At 50.8% G+C, this 19,027-nt stretch overlaps 1 protein-coding gene across 3 annotated transcripts in view; it reads right to left on the bottom strand.

The window, feature by feature from the left end:
* Positions 1-4,447: 4,447 nt before the first annotated feature.
* Positions 4,448-19,027, bottom strand: part of HS3ST4 (heparan sulfate-glucosamine 3-sulfotransferase 4) — a 63,118-nt gene continuing 48,538 nt past the window's right edge. The window contains exons 2-3 of one of the 3 annotated variants that reach the window (XR_011101625.1): positions 6,375-8,533; positions 4,448-6,088 (exon numbers count right to left, since the gene is read on the bottom strand). Coding sequence is in view for 1 of the 3 variants with exons in the window: in XM_068699336.1 (XP_068555437.1) it covers positions 7,897-8,533 (637 nt within the window). In the remaining 2 variants the exon portion in view is untranslated. Of the gene's footprint in view, positions 8,534-19,027 lie in introns of all 3 variants that reach the window. The other 2 variants (XR_011101626.1, XM_068699336.1) reach the window with 2 other exon arrangements.

The raw sequence follows: 19,027 nt of genomic DNA, 5'->3' as shown, positions 1-19,027 counted from the left end.
CTGCTTATTCTGCTCAGACAAAATCTTTCAAGAGGGGAGCATGGTCACCCTCAGTGACCTGCATATTCCTTGCTCCTTTCATTAGCTGCAGCTTATTCTGAGGATAGATTTCTGAGATAAAAGTGAAATTCACCCATTAGCTTTTCCTCATTAAACCAGAGCCAAGCCCCTGCTGCCTGGACCGTGCAAGGTCCTGGAGGTGCCATGAGGCCGGGGGCTGAGCACCGTCCTCAGGGAGGGCCTGGCCCGGCTGGGGATGGTGTTGGACACGGGCAGGGACGGTCACAGCCAGCACTGTCCCCCACTGGGGCCGGGCTGGCAGCTTCCACAGGCAGCGGGGCCGCAGAGCTGAGCTGAAGCCCTCGCGGGGGCCATCGGAACCACCCTGGAGGTGCAGCCCCGCACGTGAACGGCTTTGCAGCGCCTTGTATCCCCTGGGAAATGACTCCTGCTGCCCCTGCCGTGCGTGGCTTTGCCTCTGCCGGTGCCGGGAGGCAGGCCTGGCCGCTCTGTGCTCCCTGCTGCTGGGGCGCCCAGCCAGAGCCCCTGCGTGCTCGCTGCGTGGCCGGCCCCACGAGCCCTGCAGACAGGCTTTGAAGGATGCTTACCTTATTAATGGGGGTATATTTATAACTGTTTATCTCTGTCCATTGGGTGGAAAATTGCCAGATGCGTTGCTTGCCTTCATTACACAGACATCTCTCTTGTTGTCTGGATCAGTGCTTTTGAGCAGTGTGTTACCACAGAAAAGCGCATTTCTTCTGTACGACGTTGATATTTGTAGGATCTGCCTTACAGCAGTGTGGAAAGCAACACCCATGGAGACAAGTGCCCATAAAGTACAAATCTCTGTCCCCTGCTACTCTGGATATTAATCTTGTGGGAGGAAAAGTGAGTAGCAGAGCTGAGAGCTTCCTAATTGGGGGTGCAGCAGGGTTGTTGTCATGGTCTGTGGCCCTGCCAGCCTCGTGCAGGGCCCCAGGGGGCTGGAATCAAGGAGCCCCCAGGACCCAGGATGCACTGACCCGAGGGAGCGTCTGCGGCTGCCTCGGCCCAGGGCCCAGGAGCACTCCAGCACCGCCTTGGGGCCTCACACACAGCTTGTAATGCCTGTTGTGGCTTAGTGTTATAGGATGCATTATGCTCTGGGACAGCTGTAAATCTGAAATGGATGTAACTGCATATAGCAGCTATATGACAGCTCCTGTAATTGTTTCCTGGAAGCTAATACCATATGCCTGCTTTGGAAGTGCCTGGCAAACCCGCTGTCAGGAAAACCCACTATCAGGAAAACTCTCTGCGAGGAAAGCCCACTGTCAGGAAAACCCTCCATCAGAAAAACCCACCATCCTGGCAGAGCACGGCTCACTGGCTGGCCTCAGGATCAGGTTGGGACCTCCAGGCTGACTGCAATGTCCTGGGAAGCACAGAAACCCCACATGCAGAAGAGGCTCGAGAGTCCTGCAGATGTCCCTTCTCATGTAGAACCAAGGAGAATAGCAAAGAATGGATTTAATAGGAAAAAAACACGTCTCTAAGTAAAATGTTTTTCCTTGTTTCCCATGAAGCAGTGAAATTTCTTTATGGACAAATAGTCAGAGTGGAGTCCATTACACTCCATGCTTTTTGCCTTGAAACATAAATAGCTGCATATCATATAAGTGTTTGTTATGAGGAAATGTGTACGCTAGTATGCTAGAAAAAGTTGGACATTAAACCATTATCTCATGCAGAAAGCTATTGCTAAAGGGAGAGGATTACTTACTATATTAATTCTGTCCTTCACACTCCCATACATCTCTCTGCACATAATGACTTCAGTCACAAAGCGTTGTGTTGCAGGATCTGTGTTCTGTTAGCTCCTGGTCCTTGGGGGTGGTGCGTGGCACCCCCTCCAGCCCCGCTGCCGGGCCCAGCCCAGGGGCAGTGGCTGTCGGGGGGTTCTTTGTGCAAAGGCTGCCTGTTCCCTCAGAGGGCGTAACTGCATCCTTGCTTGTAACTGCTGCTCTTTGAATTCAGGTTACTTGGTGGCCAAACGTTCACACCAAAGGTTTGCTGGTGCCAGAAGCCCGTCTGCAAAGTCTTCGTCGCTGATGGAAACCTTGTCCCAGGGCGCGCCTGCAGTCACATTTGCATTTTGCTATAGCTGTGCTGTGCTACAATGGCCCAGTATCTTTCTCCTCCACCATCCTAGTGCATCACCAGGTTATAGCAGAAATTTCTGTTAATTTGTATGTAAACCTTTATATGGAAAAGCCTTCTGATCTGGCAGTCTCTATCTCTGTACAAGGTGCCTATGGGAAATGCTCGTATCTATTTGGCTAGTAGACCTTGTGTTGCAACTAAGACTACACAAATATTCCTGTTAGTGTTTTAAAGCAACAGTGAAGTGATCCTCAGGTTACCTGAAGCTGGAAGAGCTTCTTAAAAGGCAGCAAGAATTTTCTAATCAGATTTTTTTTTTTTTTTTTTTTTCAGTGAGTGTCTCATAGGGGGATAGTTTCTGAGGTCAGCAAAAAGGGGGAAAAAAAGCAAGCAGAAAGCACTGTGAAAGCTGTGGAAGTGAGAACATCAGTTTACTTCAACGTGTCTGCCTGGAAGAAGCAGGGAGTGAACCCAGTTGGCACAGGGTGCCGGGATGCCTTCATGCCAGACCTGCTGTGCTGCACAGGTGCGGAGGTTACAGGCACCTGGCAGCCATGCCAAGCAGGCAGCGGCACAGGGCAGGGGGCTGGAAAAAGCAGTTTATTCATGCCGGCAAAGTTATAACAGGTCATTTCTTGCTTGCAACCTGGCTATCAAAATAACCCTTGCATTGTTCTCTTCCCGGGCTCAGTTATTAGAGAAAAGCTCTGTTCCAGTATGTGAAAGCTAAAGGGTGGAGTGCTTGCCTGATGCTCTGATTTTGTCTGGTTGCTGATGTAAGTGCAGAAACCTCAGTGCTACACACAGGATAGAGTAAAGCAGTAAGCAACAGGGTCTTATATCATCATCTTGTATGTTATCCTTATTCAAAGGGCTCTGTTTGAAACCTGGCACCGACATATACAGAACATGTTGCATCTTTGCTGGTACCTCTTCAATCTGGTTTGCAAGACATCCTGGAGGATGTGACCTTGGAAGGCAGGCAGAATATCGAACCTGCATAATAAGAGCATCTCTGCATCAGTGGCAGCCTGTTGGGTACAGGGCAGTTAATAAATAATGAGGATGTCAAAGATAACAGCAGGAAAGTGGGATCAGGTAGCAGCTTTGCAGCCAGCTTTCTGACAGCCTCCTGGCAACGTCCAATTAAGAGGCACGCCTGCACTCAGCCCAGTGCAGAGCCCGTCCAGTGCGGGCTTTGGGGCGCGAGGATGCCGGCATGCAGGGCACCCTGCAGCAGGCTGTTTTGCAGCACGTGCCCAAGGAAGGTGGCAGGGAGCATCCAAACACTTTGCAGAGCTATGTAGGTCTCCCACGAGCCTCTCCCTCGGGGAAGTGAAGGTCTGGGCTCACCTTCTCGGGGCTTGTGGAGAGGAGCAGCAGGTGGCTCCTGGGCCCGTGCCGAGGTGTGGAGCCGCCTGCTCGGGATTGCTGCCCGCAGGCAAGCAGGTGTTTGTTTCGAGGGGTGGGTTTTATGGACCCACAATTCAGATATTAGGAATCTGGCTACACTTCAGGTGTAATTGATCTACTGATGGCTTTTTAGACATCTGGTAAGATGGGACTGGCTTCCAAACATCAAAATCTGCACCAAAATGATCTTGATTTGAATAATAAGTATTCCATCGTTGTTTGGTAAATATACCCAGTGTTAATGGTGCTTAATGGTGCCTGTAATTGGTGTCTAAAGTTATTTAAAAGTAAATTTACTAGAAAATAATTAGCAATTTTATAGTTCACTACTTCCTAATTTTGTTGATAAAAGTTTTTCAGTGGTTTTATCAGATGACACAATAAGACCATGCTGTCAAATAGCTTTTTGCAAGCTAACAGGAAATTGTGCACACAAAATAAGATAAAAAAATTTTCCCCCTAATTTATTTGCCTGGCAGCCAGCCCTCTCTCTGCCTTTATTATAAACTGATTTATCCTTAAGCAGTGGCAAGCAGAACTTCACAGGTACTGCTGGGGCCTTGTGACCTTGGCAATGAACCCTGAGCTGCGAGGCCAGCGAGCAGGGCTGCCCTCCCCTTGCCCCTCCCAGGACACATCCTGCTGTCCCCAGCTGAGGCTGCGCACTTCGGGGCCATCTCCCCTCCCAGGTGTCTCCTGCGGCAGTGAGAGCAGTGGCTGGCACCGTGCCTGGCCTGACGCTAACGCCCCGTGGTGCCTTTCCCATGCCCTGTTTGGCATCGGGGATCCACATCCCCAGGGGTGGGGTCATGGCTGGCATCCCCCTGGGCTCTGCCACCCACGCTGGGCTTGTGCTGCTGCGGGGCCAAGGAGGGACGGAGCAGAGAAATGCAGCTGCTACAACGTTTTATTGTTTAGAGTTGTGGGTTCAAGTGTGCGGTTCAAGATGTTCATATTGTTCAGGTACAGAATGACACAGACAGACAGAGACGTATTTGGGACGAGGTGACAGCACAGCAGTGGGGTTTCAGAAAAGACTAACTCTCCATTTTCAGTCTCTGAACCATAAAGTACCAGCTTTTCCAGAACAATGAATCACCCAGTCTGTGTATAAAATTAAATATAATTTATGCTTTGCTAATTGAAATCAAATACAAAATTCAATTTCCTGTGTATTGTAATGCTGACATTTGAATAGTTGGAAAAAAAAAAAAAAAGAAGAAAGTATTATTAACCCGACTCTCTCTTTTGGCAGGCCACTCTCTGGCCAGATAGAAAATAATTCCTCTGTCAAAGTGCTGCATTAGCAATGCAGACACAGCCCCTCACATGGCAGACAAGGGCCACAGGTGGGGTTATGTCTCAGAAAACAGAACAAAACCCCACACCCCAGGGAGCCCTCCCTGTGCCACTTGTAATCCCAGCTGCTCACATGCAGGGAGTGGGGCTGCTCCTGGCTGTTTAGCATCTCTGCTCAAGCTTGAGATTGCAGCGATATAAAAAATAAACCTCTGCATATATGGCAAAAAGAATGAGGATCCAGAACAGGGGCAGGAACGTGCGGTGGGGCATGGTTCATTGCAGCGCCACCTGCTCCCTGCCCCACTCCCCTTGGTGAGCCCTCGCTGTGTCAGGGAAAGGGCACAGAGCTCAGCTGTGCCCTGTGCTGGGGCTTCTCGCAGCTCTGGAAAACTCACCAAGTGATGGGGGTGATTGTCCTTCATCCGAGTGCAAAATGGAAGCTCCTCGCAGGCCCAGCCACAAGCCAGATGAATTCCCTAACTGGGTGCTTCATTGGGTCATAATTCTCAGGCAAACACACATTTTCAGATCTCCTTTCCCTCCAGCAACAGGCATGATGAGAGGTGTGATGGCAGCTCGGTGGCAATCGGGCCAGAAGCCTGTTCCTGAAAGAAGCCAGTCTGAGCTGCCCCGGAGCCACGGCACAATGCCCAGAGCACAGCAAGGGCCGGGGTGTGCAGGAAACCTGGTGGGTTGGGGTCAGTGTTCCCAGGGGCTCGCACAAACTCAAAAAGACCTCACTCAGAGACCTTGCTCCAGATGAAGCTGCAGATGGGGCTGAGAGAGTCCAAGCTTTGGCCTCGGGGCAGATGCGCGGTGCTGTGCCATCAGCCACCAGCAGCCACGGTTACGAACAGCCACCAACCCGTACAGCCGATGCAGTGAGCGGGACCACGGTGCGCAGCAGCCTCCAGCAGCAGCGAGGACTGACAGCCCAGCTGGGCGCTGGGCCACGAGAGCTGCTGAAAGACTCCACTCACGCCATCAGCCTGCACCCGCCCTGGCTTCAAGGTTGCAGCGCAGCAGGAAGAGGGGAGATTTCTGGCTGCTGGGCCTCAAAATAAAGCCCTAGTCCTCCAGCTGAATTCACCGGTCAGCTTGCAGCAAATCGTGTTACAGCAGCTTTCACTTAGGAGATGACATGGCATCTTAATACATGTGAAATACCGTAAAGTTATTCCTATTATATACTTCCAATTTTCATGTAACAATCTGGGGATTTGAGGATCTGTAAAAAAAAAAAGTTATGTCAGGAACTGTTTTTAAATCTAATTGGGGTGATAGGAACTGATATCAATTTAGCAGGGAGTTTTGTGATGCCCCTCCAGAACAGGCCATGGTGCAAATTTTCAAAACGAATTCAACTCTTTCTTCACTCAGTCCAAGGCACCAGCACCACTTTATAGTGCAATGAACCACGTGACAGAGCGTGAAACCCAAAGCAGGTTCAGCTCATTACCTAATGTAACAATAATTTCATTTGGTTAATTGGATCAATAGGGTTTTCTCCCCACCTTTACCAAAATTGAGTCTTGGTCCTCCTAAAGCAACCTCATACTGCATCTCTGCTGCTTCCGAACAGCCAGGGACCTGGCATCTGTGAGGCAGTGGGAGATGCACAACAGCCACGCTTGTCCTAAGGCCACTTGTAAAAAGAGAGTAGCTAGCAATATTTGAGTGGCCTTAGTAATCACCCACACGAAGGGAACACTTCCACAATGGTAGCTCTGCAGTTTTTTTGTTCCCTCTCTGTTTTTTTTTCTCTCAATAATGGACACGTAAAACAGTGGCTGCTTCGAAGTGCTGTTGTCTTGCTCTCCACTGTTCCCAGCATGCAGCTTGCATCACATTGCTGGAGGATTCACTTGTGATATGGGTTTATTTTATAGTTGCTACCAGGACTTGCAAATTTGGTTGAGCATATGACTCGGTCATTTCCATTAGAAAACACACATATGTTGTGCAGAGCAGTGCTCACCCTGGGAATTAATTGCTTTTTTGTAACAGATTCTGAAGTAGAGATGAAGGCTGCTTCAGGATTATGCAAACCCCATTGTCAGCAGCAAGCAGCAGGGATCTGATGTGCAAGGTGCAAAAGTACCGCAGTCCCCGGGCCCCGATGGCCAGAGCTGTGCTGTGGTGACAAAGCCGTCCCCAACACCTGTGCCCTGCAGTGACAGCCTGGGATCCCACCGGGAGCACCAAACCACTGGCCGGGACGGCGCCCACTCGCACGGCGCCCACAGCCCAGCCAGCAGGTGCTCTGTGAATGACCCCAGGATGTGGTTTGGCAGAGAAGAACAGGGGCAGGGAGAAGGCCCCGATTCTGATCTTACTGAGCATCCCCATAAATCAGAACAATTCTCTTCTGCCAGTGGAGTTACAGCCGTCAGTGAGAGGAGAATCGGGCCCAGGATTTTGTGGCACTTGGTAAATACTAGTTTTAGTGCAACAAGTAATTGGAACATCTGGTGCAAATGAAGTTTCTGTACATAGTTCCTTTGCAGCATAACTGGCTTTATTCCTTCCCCACACAAATACCAGCGTGCATGTGAATGCACATCCTGAATTTACCAGATCTCATGCTGCTGCTTGACCAAAACCTTAAGCCAGGGCAGGAGAAACTGAATCTATTGGTTTGTCTTGTTGCTGCTGGATTTTATATACCACCTTCATGCTCAGCAAGTGGCAGCGGGACGTGCTGGTCCCGCCTGCCTGGCCACAAGGAACACGCCAGCAGCAGAACGTGGACATGAAGCATCCCATCATCTCAAGGAGCTTTGCTCTCTCCACCTTCTCCTCCTCCCACCCACTCCCTGATCCCTCAGGAGGGGAGAGCCCAGGCCTAAATGCAACCTGGAGGTGATGTGTCACTGACGTTTCAGACCTGGAAATGCTGTTCACCTCTGGCTGCAACCTTAACCACGCAAGACTCTTGCGCTTATGAGACTGAGCCTTTAGCCCTGGGTGAGTTTTGGGTCTCTAATGATGATTCACATCTCAAAACAGAAGAGCTTTTCTCCTGATTTCTTGGTTCTACTTATCACTTTCTTCTTGCTCCCACTTGAAATCTTGGCCTGTCATTTGGTAAAACATGACATTGAATGGTTTGTAAAACTTCCGCAGTCTGTGGATGACGTCAGGGTCTATTTTGGGGTGAGTTCGACCCTTGGACTTTCCCAAGCATCGGGGAGCACTACTGTCTTCTGGCTTCTTTAGACAGGGGAACCCCTTGGTTTTATTAAAATAAAAGTGTTTCTCTGTCACAATCCTCTTGAGGCCTAAAAAATCCTGGACCTTGGCCATCTCCCCAGCTGGGTCAGTGATGAGCCTCTCGCCACTGACAAAGAGGATCTGGGACAGAGGGAAATATTGGAGCCAGTTCTCCAGGTGCAGTGCGTAGATGCCAATGCGGATGGCACTCCAGGAGGCATCGATCAGCCCCAGGGTCCGGTTCTTGAAGGCCAGCACCTCAAAGGTGGGGATCTCTGGCTTCTTGGAGAGCGTCTGCGTGTAGTCCGAGATGGCGCGGGTGACCGGGTTCCTCACCACCACGATCAGCTTCGTGTCCTTGGCCATGGAGTGAATGCGCCGAGGGGCCTCGTTGGTCACGAAATAGCTGGGGGTCTTCTCCATGGTGATCTGCCCATCCAGGGTCTTGGGCATCACGTTCCTGCACAGAAGCACAGGGAGGAGCGGTTAAGCAGCGGCCAGGCATGGGCAGACACCTGGGGTCCCCTCCTGCCCTGTGCAGGTATGGGCAGGACATTCAGGAGGAGGGACACTGCGGGCCCCAGGGACCAAAGCACTTGTGGTTTTGTTTCTCCTCAGCCCCCAGACACGGTGGGCACCTGAAGTGTTAAATTAGCCTTGGTAACACATTATACAGTCAATTCGCCATAGGCAAATGTAGACAAAAGTTAATTGACAATAAACCTGTACAATACCTGTCTGTTCAGCAAGCCATCTGCTTCCATTTGCTCAATTAAGTCTATTCACTTCAGAGCCTTGTACCGGAGTGGTGCAGTTAGGATTACACAAGACCTTTTTGTTATGATGACATGCTTTTAAATGTCTCAGCTAATAAAACTTAATACAGAGTAAGATCCCCTGCTTCTAGTACAATAATTAAATTTATTTACTATCTTGTGTGTGAGAAAGAATGACTTTTCTTTTATCTCTAATTCACATGCTCTGTCAATAATTAATTGCTGCTGGGTTTTGAGCTTCCTGTGCAAGCACTTTTATTAGCCAAAAGGAATTTGCCTACTGGATAAATTAGCATGTAGCAAGACTTTCCTGGATAGCATATTACCATATTGTAAAATGAAAATCCAGCGAGATAGCATTTATATCTAAGAAAATGAAGAGGTAAATGCTTGTCCCAACTGCCCCCAGTTGAAGATTATCATAGCAAGCCGGAAGGTATTAAGAGATGTCCCCTGCAAGTGCACTGTAGCCTCTTTTGAGCCTCACGAGCTGCCGGGTGCCAAGGTAGCTGGTGGCAGAGCGGCAGTGAGGGCGGCCCACGGGGTGTGCTGCAGCAGTGAGCAGCGGGGGCTCCCGGCGGCCGAGCCCCATCCCACAGGGCAGCCTGGCACAGCACCCTGCAGATCGTGGCACAGCACCCTCTGCACCGAGCGCGTGGGGCTTGGGTACAGCACCAGGTGATGGGGCAGCAGCTGCAGCACCCGCACATACACCCGTGTCTGGGAGCGCTTGCTGTGCTGTGTGAGCATTTGATACCGCAGTGTGTGTGTTTAAAGGCTGTACAGGCACAGTATTGACTGGTTTCTAAGTGCATTCTAACAATATTTTTATCTAAATCTTTTCAAATACTTGTGCATATGCACACCCACATGAAGTATAGTTTGTTTAACCTGTTGTTTGCTAATTTGCCCTGCGTGCCCACTGCCTTGTGGGGCTGCGGGGCCGGAGACGCAGCAGGATGGGGGGATTCAGCCTGCTCCTGCCCTGGGCTGCGCGACCCTGCAGCACCTGCGGCATTCAGCAGGGTCTGCAGCAATGGAATGGAGGGAGGTGCTCCGGGCCTTGAAGGATTTTCCCTTCACATTCTCACTATTTTTAGTTCAAACATATGCTGAGGAAACAAAGTGAATGGCTGGAAATGGTTCTGTGAGAGCAACTTGGGCACCAGCGACCGCAGCAATGCTGACGTCAAACAGCAGAGCACTCGGAAGCAGTCATTTCATGGAATAACACAGCTGAAGCCTGCAAGCAGAAGTGTCTGTCAGACGAGGCCCAGCTAGATTTGCCTGTCACTGTGCCTTGTATTTGTGACTGCTAAATGCTACTGGTCGCTTCACACCTCTCCATTATTTGTGTATTTACAGCTGGTGTAATCCATCCAACTGGGCTTGTTGTGCGAGGCGCTGCAGGAGGCAGTGGGAGTCTCCTGACAGGACAGGAGGAGGTTCCGGGGCTGCCAGCAGCTTGTCCCCTCTGCCGCGGTGCCCGGCACGGAGCTGCCTGTGTCTGCAGCCCAAACTGCTGCCAGCCTGCCCAGAGGGGTTCTGTGCTTCACCCCTGCCTCGCCTGAGAAGCAGCGGTTTTCTAGGAGCAGGGATTAGTCAAGAACAATGCATCTTGAGGTATTTTTCCTTTAAGAAATGCCTGAACAGATCGAGAGGGAAGCAAGTGGTAGGGGACTGTAGATGCTGCAGAATCACAGAGGGGCTTTCCTGTGGGGGATCCAGCACCCAGACTAAGCAGCCCTGTAGGAAGGGAGCATCTTTTACAGCTGTGCACATCACACCAAGGCCCATGCCGTGGGCAGGGGCTGACTGCTGCACAAACAGGGGGCCCACCTGCAGAGCTGAAGCCACGGGCAGCACCGCTCTGTGCGGCCGCTCTCGCTGGGCCTGGCTGCGGAGGCAGCGATCCTCCTCCTGCGAGGATGAAGGCCGTGCTCATGGGGCACCCAAGCTCAGCAGTGGCACTGCGCACGCCAGCAGAGCCTGAGCCCGAGACTGAGCCAGCAGCTGACACGGCAAGCTGGGCCATCCTAAAATCTGCTCAGAGAACAGCACTGAAGAGCAGGCCAGCAAGCACCTATGAGCAATGGCTCCATTTCCCTATTACCAGAGTCGCCCTGCAGGTCAGGACTTATCCCCAAAGGCATTCAGCTGCAGGGACCTCATTGCTTTCCGTCATTACCACCCTCCGCAGCACTGCTCCGCTGCCAGTGAGCGATGCTGGTGAGGCACCAGCTGATGCAGCACGGCGAGCAGTGGTGGCAGCGCTCCTGCCCATGTCTGACCCAGCCCTGCTCTTACGGGGGTGGCCGAGGAGCTGCTCTGTGCTCTTTAATCCGAGGGTGCTGCTGGAGGCCCCATGGTGCCCAGGAATGCAGGCTGCTTCTGTCTAAGGGGGGGAGTTGGGCGAGCAGTGCTGAGCTAACACAGAGCTGCTCGATGCCTGTTGTGCACAGATCCTGCAGCAAGGTTGTTCACCTTGATGTCTGAAGTGCCTGCACATTACTATGGCCTCATGTCAAGTTTTGCATCAGTCCTGATCCTCAGACAAGAAGAAATGCTCACACAGGTGTGAAACTGTCAGTTGTACATATAATACCATAGGTATTTTATTTTTATCCTTCTGTGTTGTTTTCTTGGGTTGTAAGATAAGGCAAAGGTTTGCTTTGGCTACTTAAATATTTCTTATCTATTGCTGAAAATTGAAGCACTGGTAATTCAGTAATTGAACTGATGAAGGCAACAGGAAGTTCCGGACACCACCACAGTCAATAGGCTAGCCCAAATAAGAAAGATTTCCAAACACTCATCTTCACCCCTTGTTCCTGAAGCAGCAACCTGTGCCCATCGCTCTGCACATTGCTGCTGCTGGACAGGGCCAAAGGCAGGGCACGTGCTGGGCCCGCTTGAGGTCTTGGGCACCGGCAGCACTGGTGTCAGGAGAACAGGTGAATGTGGTCGTTTTCTCCGGCACTGCACACACAGCTCCACGTCACCGCAGTGCTGCGGGCAGTCCCTGTTGGCCCTTGGGCAACTGAGGCAAATGGAGGAACCCCTTAGGCAATTCTCTCGGGAATGCAGCATGGGCTAACCGGCCTGCAAGGAGCCTGCAAGGAGCCTGCAAGGAGCCGAGGCAGCCAAACCATGCAGGACTGGGTGGCTGTGGCTGTGCCAGGAGCCGTGAGCAGCCTTGGCAAACAGGGCGGAGGAGTGAGAAACGAACCAGGGAATAAAGGCTCTTCCAACCCTGTGACTTTGCCCAGGGCGTTCCCAGAACAGATTTCTATTGAACCATTAATTACCAAAATCAATGTGTTACTCTTCTGTTCCTTGCTCTACAAAATAGTTATTTTATCATCATTTATAGCTAGCAATCTCTATACAATTCCTTTTTAACTGATACAATGACAGTTTAACTACAGCCCACTTCTCACCCTGCTGCTTGCTGGCCTGTGCTACACACAGAGCACCTCGGGTGATCGGGGGCAGCTGAACTGTCAGCCCCCGGGGACAGCGGCACCGCAGCCTGGGTGATGGCTGGGAGCTTTCCTGCCAGGTCCCCCGGCTTTGACACCAGTCAGTAATCGGAGAAGTAGCAGTGTGCAAGTCTTCTTACCTTGCAAATGGTGATAGACTGCCAGGCAAGCAGCAAACACCATTACCCCGTGGTGTTCAATTACCTTGACACCCGCGCAGCAGCACGGCACACTTGTTTATGCTTTCTCGGACAGGATAAGCTGTTTTCCTATGCAATTGTCTGAGCATAAGGAGGGACCAGCCCAGGCAAAATTGGCTGGTGTATGCTCCTCTGAGTCAGACACCCTGGCAGCAAGCAGCAGGCTGTCAAATGTCAAAATGTGGCGATTATGAGATGCTAAAAGCTCTATTGGTCTACCAGCGATGGATGCGCAGACAATAGGGCTCCAGGGGACCCTTGCCATTGTCTGGTCTGACCCTCTGCACGGCACAGGCAGAGAGCTGCCCTGCACACCCCGGTGGGCACAGCACCAGCACATCTGCTCTGCAGCACAGAGCTTGTGGGGCTACACAGCCCCTGGGGGGGCTCCTGGGGCTGGTTCACGTCGCTCACAACTACTTGGCACCTCCGCTGCAGCGTGAATCGGTCTGGTCACAGCCACTAGACTGTTGTTTTACAGTAATACATCTTTGTATCTCGTCTCCTATCTGACAAGACGCTGTTCTGCAAATGCCTGTGGATGCTGAAACTAACAGCTCAGAGAAATGAGGGCTGCCTGGGCCCCTGCACCTTGTGTTGATGCTGTACCATCAGGCTGCAGGGGGCTGCTGACAGCAGCTGCACTGCATTTGCTCCAACACCACAAGCATTTGCAGCCCCTGGGACGTTTGGCCAGGCTATGGCGTAAGGCATTAGGGACTTAGTGCTTGCACAAGCTTTTGATTGCTTTGTATTATGGATTGTGACTGTGATTTGTGGGTTCTTAGATGACATTGCTTTAAAAGAGATGAAAATTAATCTGAATTCAGAGGAAGTACTGCTGCCGTCCTTCACCCACACTCACTCCTGTGCATCCCGACAGCTGACAAGGCTGGGAGTCAGCCAGGAGTGGAGTTTCCCTCTCCTTCCAGGCACTGAGGTGCAGTGGCAATAGCCCCTTCATAGGCAGTTCTGTAAACAACGATTTTGCTCCCCTCTGTTCCGGGGTCAAGGGGGAGACTTTAATATTATACTTACTTAGCTTTTGTTTTAAATTATGGTTTCAATAAACTGTTGCAAAACACACACACCAAAAAAAAAAAAAAAAAAAGGCTTCTAAGCTTTTTCTTTGCAGTGGGGACACTTCAGACAATATACTGGAAGCAAGATATAGTGGCTGATGTTCAAGTATAAAACCAGCACACCAGGGGGTTCTGAAAGAACCACATACAAACTATTAATTACAACAGCCCCTTCAGATGATGTTATCACAATAAACAGCAGCCAAGAAATTGCAGAGCTAATAATCTGAAAGTGTTGTCGCATTTAAGGTCTGTGTTTAATTCCGTGCACAATAAAGACAAATGGGTAGATAGGTTGGTACTAAGGAGAGACAGCAGGGTAGTAGCGATCAAGGAAAAGAGGAAGAAAAGCAGATTCAGCTTTCGCCATGCAGTTTTAAGGATAACATAGGAAACTGCAGTGTGCAGTGAGAAGCATCCTTCCCTGAGACTCCTGGCCCTACAGAGCACCAGAACTACTGCAGCTTTGGGACTCGCGCAGAAATGCTTTCTCCCGACCTCTGCCTCCTTTCAGAGTTATTTCCTCGGTGCTGCCTTTCCTGGGCAGGCATACTGGCTGCCTTGCTGGGCACCCACAGTGCAAATGCAGCTGTGAAGGAGCTGGAGCCTGTCAGCCCGAGGAGCCAACGCGTCCCACACACATCCTGCTGCATGTGAGAGCTGCTGGCAGGGGTGCAGCAGAGAACATGGCATGGCACCGTCTGGCAGGCGTTACTGAAAATAACAGGGCTGTTGAATGTCAAGCCCCTGGCACTGCAGCGGGTCCTCGGAGCAGAAAACCTTCACAGAGCTGCTGCCACGAGCTCTGCCATAACCGCACACACACAGAACCGTGACCAACCACTCGCTTGGGCAGCATGAGGCGCTCTGGATTGCTCTCCTCAGCTGCTGCTGCAGAGCTCTTTGCAATGCTTTACTCCTGGGAAGGACTGTATGGCCTCTTGAGTGGTCTTTGGCTCTTCTTGCACTGTTTTTTTACTTTCAGTGCCAGGCCAGTTAATGAAGAGGCAGCTGCTGACCACACCTGGCACACCAAGGCAGAGCAGCCTAAGGGACAGTGTCTGCCCTCAGCTCTGCCACTGGTCTCTGCTCACCTCCCTGGCCCTTTTCCACCTCCACCGTGACCTGCCTGAAGAAGCCAGGCAATGACAATGAGCCACGTCCCTCCGGAAGGTGCTCTGCCGCCATCCAGCAGCAATGAAGCCTTCACTCAGGTTCGGGGGGGAGCATCCAGCCCTTCATCATGCCTGTAGGTAGCAGCATCTCGGTGATGCACAATGTCAAGATGAAACTTTTATTACCATTCCTGGGCTTGGATCCAGGAATTACCTGGTCCTCCCGGCAGACGATCAAATATGTATTATTGGGTGCTTGCTTGGGCTTTTGATATTTCTCTCCTCTCACATTCATTCCCCAGTGCTGTGGCTAGGATACTAAGGGAGGGCACGGCTGCTCTGTGTCCCCCCCACCACCCTGAACGCTCCTGAGGCTCTGCAGTCATGAAGGGGACTCTGCCATCACCTCTGCCAGCTGTTTGCTCTGTGCATAAAAATGCCCTTCAACTGCTGTGCGGTGTGGGCAGTAAGAACCCTTGCTTCCCTCTCCCCTCTGGTTGGTGGCAAAAGCCAGCTCTCAGCCCTCACTGGAAAAATGTGCTGTAGTAATTGCTCTTAACTGCTGGCTTCAGACAAGCTCTTTATTTTCAAAGGATACATTTTATAAATTTGTGAATTTGCATGTTGCCAAAATCCCCTTGTGGTTTATTTAAATCCAGATTATCTTGTTTATTCCTTCAGTCACAGCTGTCATTTATCTCTGTGTAGGCAGCTTGTTCACGATGTTGCAGGTTTCCTGCAATCCCACTCAAAAGGAGTCTTTGTTAACTGTATTTTCACGTTCGCAACAAGAGAAAAAAAGTTCACAGCAACTCCCAGGGCTCAGAGGACCACTGAGAAGGACATTGATCTGCACAATTGCTATCTGAATGAGGCAATGGCCACGGGCTGCAACAGTGACACCTGCACATGGAGCTCCTCTCTGCAGCTCCTCAGTGTGGAGCAAACATCTGCTTTTGTCTTCAGAAAAGACAAACATGAAGTCATTTTCCATTTTATTATTAACACATTCTGGTATAATTGGTTGAGCTGTCAACTGTGACCTGCCAGTAATTCAGCAGGCGTGGGACTTTCAAGGGGAGAACAGCATTGCAACCGAAGGCTGCTATACGCATTAAAAGCAGAACCTATTTGCTGTAAGCCCCCAAGTCAAATCTCGTGTTGAATTTGTTCAAACATAAATTTACAGCTGAATTTACATAGGTTTAATGTTTTATAATCTTTTTGGTCTGTGAATCTATATTCAAGACTGAGTGCATTAGCTTAGAAATACTGTGCTTAACACTGAAAATAATTTTAATCTCTCCAAAGTCCAATCCTTTGCACATCACTAAACCTCAGAATCCAATCCCTTCTAATAAGAGACACAAAACTTGCATCTGTCGCTGCCTAATAGATTCATACTGCTCTAATTCAAATGGCTTGCACATGTGTTTTAATAAAAAAACATTAAACAAATTGCAAGGCACTTTCAGAAAAGCGTGTGCCAGTTCAGACTGGAGCTAAAGGGAAACAAAACGCCCCCGGGAGGCTCATGGAGCAGCTTCACGGCGTGGAAGCTGGTGTGACCCTGCCTGGCTGTGGCTGGAGGGGGAGAATGCCCCATCCCCGTGTCTGGCTGCTCTGCTCTTGCAGGATTTAATGCCCTTAAATTAAAGGATGCCTGGGACTGTTTTTTTCCCTTTCCAAGACAAGAAGATTTTGTTTGTCCCAAAGTTTGTCAAGCCATTTGGTGCCCGTGCCAAATGTTCTCAGGAGTGGCAGTCTGAGAGCACCCAAGCAGACTTACTCGCACTTCCAAGTGCAAGGACACTGGCTCCGTGCCCGCCGCCTTCCCCGCCAAGCTTCTCCCCAACATCTCCTGGGCTCTCAGGAGCCCAGGCCAGGCAGTGGAGCGGCGGCACCTCCGGCTTCAGCCGCAGCCAGGCCAGCGAGCAGCCCCATGGCCGGGAGCGCCCACTGCCCGCTGCCCGTCCGGCCGCGCTCGCCTCCCTGGGGTGCCGGCGGAGCCGTGCGGAGCAGGCCCGCGTTGCCATAACGACGGCGGTGCTAGCGCCGTGTTGACTAACTGCAGGCTGATCTGATCAGAGAATGGAAGTATCGAGTTGCTACGGTAACTGAAATGCCAAATCTGAAATTGTGTCAATAGCGAAGTTATCAAAAAGGAAGCAAACACACACAGCGGGGTGCAGGGGCCTGAGCCCGGCCCGAGATCGCTGCTCGCAGCAGGGCACCGCAGCTCCTGCCTCCCGGCCGGGGAGCAGCCCCCAGGTGCCACCAGGACCCTCACCCCTGGGCCAGGCACAGCACCCCCGTGTGCCTCAGCACAACCACTGCCCTAAAGGACGGGGTGGGTAGGGCAGGCGCCTGGAGGAAGGGTGCTGCCAGCATCATCCCAGCCACGCTCCCAGAAGCGGGGAAGATGCCTTGGGAGCACAGTCTGTTTCTAATGCCATTGTTCACCATCGAGCCCAGTTAGAGTCCAACAATTGCAAAGAAACAGATTCTGTGTCTCCACAAAATGCAAAATCTTTAACAGCTCATTGGCATGTGCTTGAGTTGGGCTGGATAAGAAGTTACTCCTGAGAGTCCACTATTGATTCTGTCAGGGATTCAGAGGTTTTATAGGCATCGTTCAGGATCTCTTTAGTACTTGTACCTTCTTAATGGCTCTCATCACCGATAGAACTGAAGATATCCCTGTGCACACTGGGAAGTGGCTGAATCCATGCCAGGAGACAGCATTTTGCTTCTGCCGCAGAGAGCGTGGCTGCCCTCCAGGCGGGCAGGCAACCCTTCCAGGCAGCCCGGGGAAAGGCTCTCCTGTTTCCTCTGACACGCTTCAGGAAGCAGAGGGAGACGTCGCGCCTATGGGAAGAGGTGTGTGAACTTCACCCAGGAAGGCTCCTCTCCTCCTACCACTATGCAACAAAATCAGTGGGCAGCTGGCTGAGTAGCAGACAAAAATATAAATATACTCTGATTTCACTGGGACCATCTGGCTCATGCATGATAGGCGGGTAAGAATGCTATAATCACGGAGCAGAGAACTAAGCTGATCCATTAAAGTCTTTTAGCAGAAGCAACCATGGAACCCATATTAATCCAGCAACGCTTTGTGAACAGACATCACAAGGTTAGATCCATTCAGTTGCAATTAAAAATAACCCTCACTGTTCAGGCTGCCTTGGATAGCTATTACTGCCTTGTGTTCCCCAAAGGCTCTCATGTATATAGATTGTTGATGTGAGCACAATGTAATCTGAAATTATGATCTTAATGCTAAATCTTGCTTTCTTCTGTTCTTTCCTCAAGTGGGTCTCCTTGGGAATATGTCTGTTACCTTGTGCTGAAATCCCTTGCCCATCTGACAGCACAGCTCACGCAGAAATTAGAAAGTTTCAGATAGTGTCGCCATGATTTCATCGCCTTCCTAAAGGAGAGTGCCCTTAGCTACTGACCTCGCCAGCAGCCGTGGCAAAAGGCTAGGGGTCTGCTAACTGCAGGAGCCACCTGGCCTGGAGTCCCTGAAACCCTGTAAGCTCCTGGCAGGTGACTCGCAGAACCACAGCCCTCAGCATCACCCAGCTTCGACTCTGCACAGCAGTCTCAGTTCTGTGGATGAAGATGCATATTCAGCATGACATTGTTTTACCAAGGATGAATTTGGCGTGATCTCTCCAGTTTTAATGTATGACTTACTATTGGTCACCACTCAGGAATGAAACAAGTAGTGAAAAAGCCCTGAAATGCGTATTTTGAACTCTACTGCAGTCAAAATTGTTTTGACTTAATTTCACTACTGTTCTCTACAGATGTGCTGTAATACTATTTGCTGGGAATATCCCAGTGTTGTCTAACAGATTTAATCACTGTATAAATCACAGCCATAGCAAAGAAGCACCAGTCTGAATGCCTTCTCTAGCACATGTGCTATGAACATAGACTCATGGACAGGGGCGGTGAGTGCTGCAACTCTTGACTGCGGAATTTCAAGTCAAGGCCATCTGCTGTTCTGAGTCTGGCTCGCTGCTTTCTCTGTCAGATCCAGGTTTCCCTCCAGTGTACGGATACAAGTCCCTCACATGCTATCTCGTCCACCGCCACGTGAAGAAGGGAAAAGGCCTGGATGTCCATGACTTGCTGTAAACCCCATGGCTGGGAAGGAAAGCAGCAAAACAGGGAAGGAAGCATGCCCGCCTGGAGGACTCTGTGCAGCAATGTCAACAGAGGCATCTGTGTGATGAAGTTTCACACTTGGGCTTGAAGAAGAGTTTCAGATGCTTTGTGCAGACTACA

The sequence above is a fragment of the Anas acuta genome, chromosome 15, assembly GCF_963932015.1.
Source record: "Anas acuta chromosome 15, bAnaAcu1.1, whole genome shotgun sequence".
Taxonomy (NCBI): Eukaryota; Metazoa; Chordata; class Aves; order Anseriformes; family Anatidae; genus Anas; species Anas acuta.
Note: the sequence above shows the minus strand (reverse complement) of the source record. Positions and strands in the feature narration are given on the sequence as shown.